The sequence below is a fragment of the Ambystoma mexicanum genome, chromosome 10 (genome assembly GCF_040938575.1).
Source record: "Ambystoma mexicanum isolate Mex_15411 chromosome 10, UKY_AmexF1_1, whole genome shotgun sequence".
In the NCBI taxonomy this organism is placed as follows: domain Eukaryota; kingdom Metazoa; phylum Chordata; class Amphibia; order Caudata; family Ambystomatidae; genus Ambystoma; species Ambystoma mexicanum.
This window is the reverse complement of record NC_090932.1, coordinates 1,306,739,546-1,306,752,666: the sequence shown is the minus strand read 5'-3', so window position 1 is coordinate 1,306,752,666 and position 13,121 is coordinate 1,306,739,546. Positions and strand designations below refer to the sequence as shown.

General features: G+C 45.8%; 1 protein-coding gene across 1 annotated transcript; it reads left to right on the top strand.

Moving 5' to 3' along the window:
• The first annotated feature begins 4,011 nt into the window (after positions 1-4,011).
• On the top strand, positions 4,012-12,748 carry LOC138492281 (ubiquitin-like protein ISG15). Its single transcript, XM_069619332.1, has 2 exons — positions 4,012-4,165; positions 11,220-12,748. Exon 2 carries the CDS (start codon positions 11,223-11,225, stop codon positions 11,688-11,690), a length of 468 nt encoding a protein of 155 aa, XP_069475433.1. The 5' UTR covers positions 4,012-4,165; positions 11,220-11,222; the 3' UTR covers positions 11,691-12,748.
• The last annotated feature ends 373 nt before the right edge of the window (positions 12,749-13,121 follow it).

Genomic DNA, 13,121 nt, shown 5'->3' with positions numbered 1-13,121 from the left:
AGCAACAAGGAGGAATAAGGATTACCCATAAATAAATCTTCATCTGTCTCACGATACTGCAAAAATGTTCTTCATTGAAACCATTCTGTCTCAAACTACAGAATTCTGTATCAGCACATTGACTCTGGCACTCCGATGTCACTCTAATATTACACCAGGCAGGGGTTAGCCTGGTTGTGCCATAGGCAGCTTATCTCTCACACAACCACTGTTATTGAGCCACACCTGGTATACCCCTGTATCTCACATTCAGGTTCCTTACAACACATCCTGCATTGTTTTGTGCCTGTTTGTTTAAAAATCAAATTTAGGTGTGCTCACATCCTGCATTGTTTTGCGCCGGTTAGTTTAAAAAATCGAATTTAGGTATCTCACTTTTAGGGAGAATTCTCACCTAAGTGCTAAATTCCCTCTACCTTAGAGCCCTCCAGCTCTTTTGCTATATTTTGGGACTTTGAACTTTTCATTTTCAATGTGTTTTACTTTTGTGTTCTTTGGACATGGGGCCTCATTACCACCCTGGCGCTAATGGGTTAACGGTGCCGTAAAAGGCTGCAGCGCCGTTAACCCATTAGCGCTTGATTACGAGGTCCCTTTGCGGGACCCGACCTTAACGGCTGGTCTACACCAGCCGTTAAAGTAGGGACCCGCAAAGGGACCTTGGTGCTAAGTACGGTACCGCAAATTGCGGTACCGTACTTAGCACCTTCCCCATTCCCATTGAGCCCTATTGGGCAAAAATGTGAATGGGGAAGGGCAATGGAGGAAGGGGGAATTACCGCCTTGCCAACCTTGTAATGGGGTGGCAATTCCCCCTTTCTCCGTGGCGGAGTCGGTAAGTTACCGGCATGGACCATGGTGCTATTAGCACCTTGGTTTTCCGCCTGGGTCGTAATGAGGCCCATGGAGTTTTAAACAACCTCATAGGCATCATCTTTTTCTTGTGTGTCACACCGCACCTTCAGTGCAGTGGCACAGGGGTGTCTTTCAGACTCCCCCAGGTTTAAATACCTTCTCTAGGACTGACTACTGTCTCGGAGAGCATGTAAAGTCAAATTGACTTTACCAGTCTTTTAATTTACAGACCCAGCACACACTATCTTCCTATAGAGTGCTGGAGGGGTTGCCTAGCATCCCCTATGTCCAAACACTCATGAAACAGTCAAATGTTACCCTTTCCTCTTGAAATGGCTGGTGGCAGTGGTTTTAGAACAAACTACCATGATTTTTCCCGACCGTGAACACCGGTAGCTAAAAATCGGGTAAGCCATGTTTTCTAATATGGCACCCAAAACCTATTTGTAAAAACAAACTCTGGTCAACTTTTTTCACATTTCTTTTAGGAAAGGTCCTTCTAGTGTTTGTCTCGGCATACCAAACCAGGTTTGGTCCCTTTGTTCATTGGCTTTTGGCGGGCTTCAGTACTGAACCCCTCCTCTGGCGCCTGAGTGTCTGGGGTGGACAGGATCTGAGGAAGGTGCGCAAAACACCCTGTGCTTAGTCTCCTAGGAGACATGAATGCACTCTGGCGTGATTGGCTGGCTGACTGTCCGGCAAGGACAGCTACCCTGCTGGGTGAGTGACAGCTAAGCTGGAATGAATGGGAGAAGACTGTTTAAAAGCAGGTCTCTGGGACTTGGAAAGCAGAGTCAACCACTGGAACGAAAGAACCGAAGACGAGCTGAAGGAAGACGACTGCTGCAACTCCTGGTCCACCGGTGAAGCCCTGCTGCAGGTCCAAATTACCTGAAACTCCCTCGACAGAGAATCCCTTCAAGGACGACTTCTTCACTTGAGCTGGTGGGAACAACCAACTCCCAAGCCACCTGGACACCGTCTCTTATAGTGGTCGAATTTTCTTCAGAGTGCTGTTGAAAACCGGATAGCCAGTGAGAAGGATACCAGTTTGTGGACTTAAGGCACTCACACCTTAAACCAACGTTTTTCCAAGCTTGTGGCCTCTTCCCTGGGCAGTGCAGGAACGTACCGACGTTCTCCTTCTTGTCCCTACGACTGAAGCTCAGGAACAGCGAGATCTGCAGGAACTGCCAGGAACAACGGCCTCAGCTACAGCTTTTCTTCATTCTAAGGTACTGTGCAAGTGCGGTAAAGAAATCCTTTCTGCCGCGGTGAAAGTTTGTGAACATTTCCCAACTTTGGAGGCTAGTTCGCCCCTAAACCGACATATAACTTTTCTTCTGGCAAACTACTTCTAAGAACATTGGCAAAGGCTTGTAGACCTGTCGTATTAATTATGTGTAGTGTTCCAAAAGGGTACTGCATGTGATTCTGCCTAACACTCACATCTTGCATTGTGTTGTGGCTGTTACTCTTAACATCCACTTGGCCGCCTGTGACTTAAGGTTAGAATTGTGCATTGCTGCACCCCCGCCCCTTCTTTATCTCTCTGCCTCTCACTTCTTCCTCTTGCTCTGACAGGGCATTTTCCAGCTCTCCAATCCACTCCAACTGCTACACTAGCACCTACCCACCCTCTCTCACAAAATCTGGATGATAAAAGCATAAAAACGTCATCCTTCCTGCAATCCCTGGTCTCCCAATTGCAGACACCTATGTGAGTGCATCCTCCAGAGAAACCGTCACTGACATTCTTTTCCCTGTCCCATCTCCAGTCCTTTTTGCTGAAGCCAAGTATCCTTGAACTACTGCGATTCATTACTTTACCGACTGCCCTCCTGTCAGTATCCAGAGTGCATCCCCTTTCCTTCTTAAAACTGTCTGTCCTCTGCATTTCTTTACAGGGTGGGTTGTATTTTGTAGTGTGCTAGGACTGTCTGTTGTGATAATAATAATAAAGTAAATATTTGTATTCAACCTTGACTAGACAGTCCCTTTTATCAATGGGTAATAATTGTAATTTCACTATCTTGCAACTAACCAACAATCCTCGAACTAGCAGAGATAGACCTGCCGTTCCGTCCACGTTACCAAAATTGGACAAGGAGGTTTATAATGTGGTTGCGTTTCCAATCTGTTTGGATCCCTTCTGGTGTACTAGAGGTGTGGGGCTGATTGATGGTTTAGAAACCAATATTCATCCCTGGACTGCTGGTGCCCCGGACGTTGATTTGTCACACTGGCTCCTCCTGTTTCCCTGCAGGTCTCTCCCAGCCTTCTTCTGTTTTCCCTGCACTTGGCTCTTTCTGTCCTTCCCTTGGGCATTATTTCATCCCTTTCCTCTGTTCCTTTTCAGGTGTGCCTGCCCACACTAGAACCATTTACCCTTACTTTGCCCTCCTTTTGACAATCGCCAAACTGTACTTACATTTATTCCACCACTTTCATTTTCTGTTTCCCATCCGTAATCTGCCTTAACGCCACAACCGAAAATTATCACATACTTATGAATATTACAGCTTCTATGGCCAAATGACCCTGCCCTGACCCAACAAAAACATGCCCCTTCCCTAAAACTAATCTCTCTCTGCCTTATGAATGATATGGGGTGGGTGCCTTTTTTGTGGTTGCAGGCACTGGGATGAGAGAGACGGGGAAGCTCCTCCAAGTGGCATCTTTAATAGGTGTCACCAGCGCTTTGACCAATCACGCTGGTGGTGAAGTGGTTGTAATTCTTATTTTCTGCTTCCATAGGACTTCATGGGGATTTTGCATATTTACCCCGAGCGGTAATTCCAGGCAGTAGAATTGATGATTGTGTTATGTGAAGTGAAGGATGCTGGAGTTACACCCTCCCCTTTAGACTGAGCTGTAACACTGGTGGTAATTCCATTACCCAAAAGTGGCAGTACCGAATGATTGCCACACATTTACGGCAGCACTGAGTGCTACGGAGTCAGAGCAGTGCCCACACAAGGAAGACAGAGGAGAAGGAGAGTCGGGAGAGCGAGGGGGGGGAGAAGGAAAGCGAAACTCCCTTTCCCTGCGGAGATCAGTTTCCGTTTCTTTACTCGAGCATCATCAGAAACAATGCGACGTCACAGGGCCCTGTGCCTCCACCTGCCATATAACGGGACACCGCAGAGCGCTCCTAGAGACCGCAGAGAGCAGGGAAGGCCTCGGAGACTGCATGCAGAGTGCTGATCAAGAACCAAAACAGCACGGAGAGACTGCGGCCAGAGGCAGGCGGGAGGAGTGAGAGACGGCGGATTCGCTTTCTGTAAAAGAACCAAGAGCCCGTGAAACAGTAAGTTCCTTAACCAACCATCTTCACTGGCGACAGGTAAAGCGGTTGTGCGTTTTGCGAGCGACTCTGGTTTTAGTAGTTTGAACTCAGGGAGAGCTGCTTAGAGCGTATAATGCCACGGGTTCTTTATGAAGTGCATTCCCCAAATGGCTTCACACAGAGCCCGTTTATATGCCCACATTACTACAACACAATCGAAAAAAGCACACTGTTAAGAATTGATGTCCAGGCAGGCAATAACGTTAACAAGGTTTATTCAGTCAGAGACATGGTGACAGCAGGCACTGCCCTAGGCAGCAGGCACCAACTGACTCCATAGAATTCCCTCAGAAAACAACACTCCAAAAGAACTCATGACATCATAAAAGATAAACACACACATCAACCAATGTGTAAGAGATAGAATGCATGAGTGCATATTAAATAACTGTAAATCTGCTTGACGCTGAAGCAATATCCCAACACACACATTTTATAGCCCTCGGAAGGATTAAACGTTTTGCCGCGTTTTTTACCTGAGACCAAACGTATGTCAGTGGCAGGTGCTTAACCCACTGAGCTGTCTAGCTTGCACTTTGCACTTTCCCCGAATATACATCAGCGAAGGCAATCGATCGTGTCAAGTAGGTTTCGTTGTCAAGGTGTGCTTCATTTAACGCCATGGGATCCCTGTAAGCAACCTACACTTGGCAAATTAGGGGGGCATTGACTGTGATTTCTGAGTGGTTGCAACCAGGGGTGTTGCTAGGTCTGGAAAAGATCAGGCACTATGCTAATGTGGGGACTGTCGGTACTGGGGGCTAGCTAGCCTTTTTGGTTGTAACCCCTGAGCTTCTATCCAGGGCTACAACCAAAAGACCTGGTTCTATAGCCCCCTCAGCCCCCCTGGCAACGCCTCTGGTTATAACACTGTTCATATCAGCTGTGTGTTGCGGTGGGAGTGTAATTTGTCCAATGCTGAGGACAGAGAGATAGTGAAAAAGCACCCAAGCACAGATGAACGAAGTATTTTACATCTGCAACGAAAATATTCCTGTCCTGCCGTCCCCATTACCCCAACCTCACCCCGATTTGGCAAGAATGAAACAGTTCCAACGCATGCATAGACCCGTTCCAATCTGAAGGTGCTTATCCAGTCCAGGTTTTTTCTTTGCATTCTGGGACTTGTCCGAGTTTTATAATGGAAAAAGTGTAACTACAATTCCCAGAATGCAAATAAGAAAACCTGGATAATCACCTACAGAGTACAATGGGTCATGTTGGCAAGTACACGCATGTCTGTCATGTGTTGGGTGCTTCGTGGAAGCGACTCGCCTGCTCTCACATACATGTAGTGTAATGCGCTGGGCGCGCCCTGATACCTGGGTACCACCCGTTTCCTTCTGGCGCGGTGCCCGCATAGACTCTCCCGTGACTGCTTCCAGGGCATCCTGGGAAGTTATAGAGGAGATGACCCGAACGCTGCCAAATTAAAAATCTGGCACGCAGACTGGGACCAAACTTGTATGCAACGCAGCTCAGCTTCCATGATGAAGGACATCCCGCTCGAGACAAGGCCTTTTAACGTCTTACAACGTTACATTGAATTATTTCCAGACCCACAGGCTCGAAGAGTGTTCTTGCTGATGCGGCTGAACGCATTTAAAACCAGTGAACGGCTGGTGTCTTGGCGTTCAAATAAAGTTGAATCCTTGATGTGTAGATTATGTACCAAAGATAAGGAAACCCTAAAGCATTTGGTCCTATTTTGCACTAATTTCCGCTCTGAAAGGACAATCCATCTAGGCCCTTGGGGAGCAAACTACCCCTCCCGTTGTGCAGACGATTGGTGGGCCCACATGTTTCAAGGATGCGACAGGAAGCTGATATTACCATTAACTCGATTTCTGATGGTAATTGAAAATCGACTGAACTCATTGTCAATTGAAGCTCAAGGAGGCCAATGTCTTGCATAGTTGTATGTGATCTTGGTAGGGGTATTGCTAAGTGATCCTAAGGGATGGCTAAGGGAGTGTTAACGGACAATTATTTTCCTGATGAAGTATTGTATTGTGTGTTTGTTTGTAAAACATTTTCTTTTTCTTTTTTTAAAGGTTTGAAATAAACCGATAAAAATAATAAAAAAAAAAAAAATAGAGGAGATGCTGCACTGCCAGAAGGCCAAAGAAAAGAAACCGCACTCGCCCCCTTCCCCAGCAGTTAAGGTTAGGACGCACAGTGCCAGGCCCTGGCACCAGAACTGGCACTCCCCCTCCACGCCCCATAGCCCACATCACTGAAAGCTGCCCGCGCCCCTGCTTCAGAGAGTTGCTATGGAGCTGACCACCACTCCTAGACTGGGGTAACTTTCTGCCAAGTTTGGTCGGTGGGAGACAGGGTCCAGTCACAATGATGGGCCAAGACTGTGCCACCTGTCACATCGCACACAGCTCTGCTAGGAATCTTTGTTAATTCGGGGAGTGTATTTCCTCATAACGCCTTTCCCCTCCGTGCCTTTCCTCTCTAGTGCATGTTCCTTGAGGTGCGGCAGTTTGCATTACTCAACTCTTTTTTTCCAAGTGGATTTAACGTGGGGCTTTCTCCCTCGAGATCTGTCCTGTTTATTAGTTTTGGTATCTTTCACCCTTAACTCCTTTCACCTCACCCTTCACTCACAACCCTTCACCCACAACTGCTTGCCTCTCCACCCCATCGCCCTAAATTCATCCCACTTTCCACTTAACCCAGACACTTTACCCGTAATCAGACCCCCCAGGATATATATAGTGGCAATGATTTACACATTTAATGGGCAAAATAAAACTAGAAAGATTGCTGCACAAATATCTACTTTTCCCAGAATGTTTGCTTCTCTTAAATATTTTATACTGTAGAGAATTCCATGTCTAAAGTCATTACTGGGAATCAGAAAGGGAGTTCCTTCGGATTAGTGAGGTTCCGGCCACTGCTGTTGTGGACGCTGCAGGTCAGCAACTGGCACGGACTCGTTTATTAGACTATTTATTTATTTATTTATTGAATGTGACATAGTTCAAAGAACTTTACACATATTAAAAGTCAGATGACAATAAATAAGATGAAACATATACACAATACCATACAATTGCAATGCAATGAGAAAATAATAAAAATAAACAATTAATAAAAAACATTCAGAATTCACTAAACTCAATTAATTGTTTCTTTAACTATTACAGCTTTTGGGCACAATCAGCCATATTCTATAGAGTGCAAGGTGCACAGCAGTCCTTTCAGATTGGAAGCAATAATATCAGAAGACTGGCTCTTAATGGAGTCCATGTTATGAACAAAGGGTCCAAGATGGCCCATGTAAGTGGTCCCCAGTCCATTGCATTCAGTCAGCGCATGCTTAGGCGTCTCCATTATCTCTCTTCTGATGGTGACTCATTATAAGGGCCAGATGGGTAAAATGCTATATTTTGTGCCCGTTTAGCTGCATTTCAAAATGTTCACAGCACATTTCAAAATTACACATTTAGAAACGTATTTGTTGTGAGAGCACAATCGTTACAAGTGAATGGTCTGCTTATCTTTTTACTGCCACCTTTCACTTTTTACTCCATCTTTTCATCCCTTTCTTCTAGCAATTCAATGCTACCATCACCACTAACCACCTTCCCGCTCACCAAGAACTTCACCCCTAAATGTTCACCAGCAGGCCAACCCAAGTTTTCTATCCCAACCCTTTATCTCTAACCCTTCAATGCTAACATTTTCTCCAGCCTTACAACCTGCCATCTTTAAACCCTCACTCCTAGTCTCTTGCCCCTAACCCTTCGCCATTTACCCCATATTGACGGCTCCACATCCTTCATCCGTTACCCCTACCTCTTATCTCTAACCCTTCTCCGTTCACTCCTAACAATCACCTGTTACCCTATACACTTTCCCTTCACACCTTGCCTTTTACCCCTAGACATTCACTAATAGCTTTCAAACCCTAACAGTTCACCCCAAAACCTTCACTACCAATTATTTTTCCATAATAACCCCTCATTCTTATCCCTTCACCCCTAACCACTTGGCTCCTAGCCAAGTCACCAGAACCCTCCCCCCTCAACATTGCCCCTGGCTTCTGACCCCTGACCCTTCATCCCAACCTGTAACCCTTCACCCAGACCCTTAACCTCTAATCCTTCACCCCAATATATTGCCCCTAAGCTTTCGCCCTTAACCCCCTACTATATTCTTTCACCCACAACATTTGACTCCTAACACTTCATCCCTAAACCTCAACTCTTCACTCTTAACACTTCTCCTCCAGCCCTTCACACCTGACCCTACACCCCAGTCCAATGGCTACCAATGTTTGACTCTCTCACATTAAAGGCAGAGAGCCTGGGCTGCACAGGGCCTCCCACTGAGGTCTTACCTTAATAGTATGAGCAGCAAACCATTTGCAATGGTATGTGATTAGTGAGGTTAACAGGTAAATGGCAGTGACCAATACTCTGGCACTTTTTTTCCTTAGAATTCTACAAGGGTTTCATAAGCTATACTTGTTGTGTGATTAGACAATATAGGTGTACAGAGGGAACTTAAAATACATGGAACATTTGTCCCTAAAGTTCAATGTCCCCCTTGTGACATCCATTAACTCCTCCCATCCTAAGCCCCGCCTACCCAGTGCCCTCAGTCAATCTTGCCCATAGGGCCTATACCTTAAATATACCACTGCCTCCCAAGCCTTGTCCACTTACCCTTGAAGGCTAGCCTTTGGCCTTTAAAGGAAAGGATACTCACGGAAAAACACAAAATGAAGAGAAGAAGCAGGTCTGCCAATCTGAGGCAGCTTCTTTCATAATGAGTTATGTTAGTGACAGTGAGGCCATAGCATTACTCTGCTCCACTCACCGTCCGGGTTACCATTGAGGAAGGCGGTGGGCACGAGCCCTGCCTCGATAACTTTACTGCTGAGTGGCCGGGTTTGACAGACGATATAAATGGCATTTTCTCCTCTTGTGGAATCCTGGTGGGTTTTCAGGATATCCCTCATTAATGTTCATTAGGATAAAATGTGCATACATTTAGGGTCATTGTATGCACATTTTTCTCATGAATATGAATGAGGGGTATCCTCAAAACCCAACATGGATCCAGCCCATCCTTTGACAATGAGTGTACGCCCCACGCCACTTCTATTTGAGACCTTGGTTTTATATTTGATGATTCTCCCTCTTTTAGTCCAGCGAAATTAATCATATTCAAAAGTAAATTCAAGTTTTTATCACTGCTGAACCCTACAGAGTATTTTCCCGATCCCTGCCTCTCATGCCAGGTAGGTGCGGTCGAAGCAATTTTTTATTTTAGGGTAGATCAAGTTGATAACGAATACCGGGGATCTGCAACCTTTAGCTTTGTAGATGTTTGAGACTACGACTCCCGTCAGCCCTAGCTAGCACTGGCAACGATGAGGGATCATTGGAGTCATAGTCCAAAACAACTGCAGAGCGGGAGGATGCATATCCTCGCCTATACCAGGGTCATCACTCTGTACTCTTAAAAGCGCCCAACAAGTCCAAAATGTGGTGACCCATCTCCAGGGAGTGTAGGAAGAAGGGATCCCATGTCTCCCACTAAGACTCGTCATTGGCTCCCTCTTGCACAGAGATTACACTTTAAGGGGTGATTCAGAAAGGCAATGATTTCCATGTGTTAGTTACACTTATGCACTGGGGCTTCGCCTTCAGGAAATCAGGTGTAATTTAAGCAGTGTATGCTACTTCGTTTTCTAAATGTCACACATATGCCCGCGGAAAGGTTTGTGAATTAGCTTCTAAGTCTTTATGTGTTGTTTAAAGAGCCCTTACATTTGAGGCCAATTCCTGATTGTTGAATGAAAGTATTTATTCATCGTGGTAATGCAGCACTATGCGCCAAAGTACTTAATGTAAAGTGGTAATATAGAATCAGGAAACAGCAGTACGCAGAAAGGAATACATTTCAGGTTGACGTAGGGAAGAGGCAATAATTGGGCAATGCAAGGGAGTGTGTCCTTAGATGAGAAGGAAATAAGTGCCCTCTAGGAAGGGAGCAGAGTTCTTTAGATAGAGGAACTCACAAAAGGAAGCAAATAAGGAGAATGAGCAGTGGAGAGATGCAGAACAGGGCGGGGGAGGGGAAACAGGAAGAACTTTAACGGCTGAGCGCAGGGAGTGAGTTGGCTCATTGACAAGTGAAGAAAGACAGGGAAAAGGGTGGTCCTAACCATCAACATGCTTGAAAACAATGGGCCTCATTACAACCCCGGCGGTAAGTTCCCTACTTTACCATGAACCGTAAATTACGGTGCCGTAATTAGCACCAAGACGGGTTAGCGCCTTGCAAAATGGTAATCAGGCATTAAGGGTTAACGGCGCCGACGGCGCCGTTAAACCCTTAACGCCTGGGTTGTAATGAGGCCCAATATATAAATAAACAAACACAAAATGCTGGTAAGCAGATATGTAAGGCCAAGGGATGCCTAAAAAGGTGGCAGGCCACAGGGATTAGGGTGCTTGCTCTGTGGATCGATGTGGATCGACTGATATGAAGGAAGCATGCCCAGATTAGGAGTCAATTGACTCATTATAACAACTGTATAGTTAGGTGAGTAGATGTAGATGATCTCCTAAAGCAAGGGTCTGCAACCTTTGGCTGTCCAGATGTTTCGGACTACAATTCCCACGATATTTGGCAATTAGCTATGCTGGTTAGGGATGATGAGAATTGTAGTCCAAAATATCTAGAGAGCCAAAAATGACTGGCCCCTGTCCTATATAAACTACCGGAGGAGTGGGGAGGGGTGTGGTTGCTGGTTAGGGATGGGGAGGCATCTCCTAAGACACTCCATAGGCAGGTGTGGATAAGGCTGTGTGTGCAGATGTTCTGCTTGCCTGCAGGGCACACACATGCCACTGTTGCAGCCCTCTTGGAGGTAGATCTCAACATAAGTCTTTGGGCTCCTGAGGATAGAAGGTGTGAGTAATTCTTGTAACAGATGACCGGTAGTTTGTGTGCCTTGTTGACACCCTTTCCCTCTTTACTTCCCCAGGTGATGCAGTTGAATGTGAAGTTCCTGACAGGGGCTGTCTACACCCTGGATGCCAATCCCTCCATGGCCGTCTCTACTCTAAAAGCAGAGGTGGCCAGAAAGACTGGGGTGCCCGCCCACCAGCAGAAACTGGGGTCACAGAAAAATGGGTATGTGGAGCTGCAGGATACAGCGCGGCTGTCCGAATATAATCTCTCATTGGGGGACACTTTGCTGCTGGTTGTGAAGGAAGATGCCTCCTTCGAGGTGTTTCTCATGACAGACAAGGGCCGTAAGTCCCCGTACACCATCAAACCATCGGAGCTTGTGAGTGAGTTCAAGGGGAGGATTTATGAGAAGGAAAAAGTCCAGGTATCTCAGTTCTGGCTCAGCTACAACTCAAAGCAGCTGGAAGATCGCCAGAAGCTTGGAGAGTACAACATTGCCCCTGGGGGGACCATCTACATGAACCTGCGTCTGCGTGGAGGCTGACGGAGAGAAGGTCTGGCACGTGGAGCCGCTGAATGAAGGACTGGGTCCTCCACATGTCCCCATTGCAACAAGGCTGGCCACCTTGGGACTCAACACCTTATCTTATCCCTGTTGTGGTCTCCTCTGCGGGAATTCATTTGTGCCCTGTGGACTCTAGCATTTGGCAGCGCGGCCAGACATGCATGTCCACATCTCTGCAAAATGTACTGCCAGCACTTCGACCACTTCAGAGGCCTGTTCTGGCTCCATGGTTTCAATTGTATGACCTATCGTTTTTACTTTCCCCAGTATTAATATGGTCCCAAAAGACGTAGGGCTGGGGGCAGTTAGGTTTTTCCTTTGATAAGGGAGAAGGTGTTGAGCCTCTGAGACGCAACAAGGGAGTTCACAACTGTTAGCGAATAGAGAGTTAGAACAGGGAGATGAAAGTTCCTGGAAGAGGATTGAATGAGAAATACAGCATAGGATGAGCTGTGATTTCCTGACATGGTTGCAAATCAAGTGTTTTCAATGGGTGTTTAGTGGTATTCACATCACGAGGTGATGTAGGAACTTTGTACACTCAGAAATTAGTTTGCAGGTTAGGATTCATGTGCACTTGCAATGGTTGGTTTAGCCCTGATGTTCTAGAAATTAAGAAACACCAGTATGGCTTGTGTAAGTAAAACTATGTTTGCAAAAAGAAATGTGTAACATATGAAATTGCTCTAAAGAAATAAGGCAAAACAAGACACATGAAGATGGAAAAGAAATAACCAATACATGGAATAAGATCGGTCACAAGCAAAGCGTCTAGAGAATTGTGTTGGCAGTCAATGCAGTGAAAAAACTGGGAACAAATAAGATTGAAAAGAAAAAGGTTGGGGGAAACCTGTGATTTTCTTTATTGACTTTAATGGAATGTGAGGAGGAACGCTTTGGCTTAAAGATGCTAACTGTGTGTAGGAAACTGTTTGATTCTGTATACATCATCTAATGTGTCCATCTCTATTTATAAGTTTCATGAATGTTATATGTTACTCAAAAGGGCGAAATAAATCTATTCTTGTTTATCTCCACCCATCGATTTCCTTTTCTAATTACCATCTCTGGACAGCCCTTTTTTAGGCATTGAGTACAGCTCTACTTACCCATCTTATTAAACACAAAAAGCAGACTAGGTCCCCCATGACCACATACGCGTGACAAGAGTAAATGTCTGTGATGAGAGGGTGTGTCTAGTCAATGGCGCCCATTTTTACGAGAGACACATTTATTTGCCTCACTGCGAGTGAAGGAGAGACAAAGGGCCTCATTACACGGATGGCGGTAAGGGTTTACCGGTACCGGTATTTTACCGGTACTGGAAAATTCTTACCGCCTTACTCTCTCTCCGTGTAATAAAGCCCAAACTCTTTTGACACGTTCCCCTCAAAAATTTTTGTGCTAGGT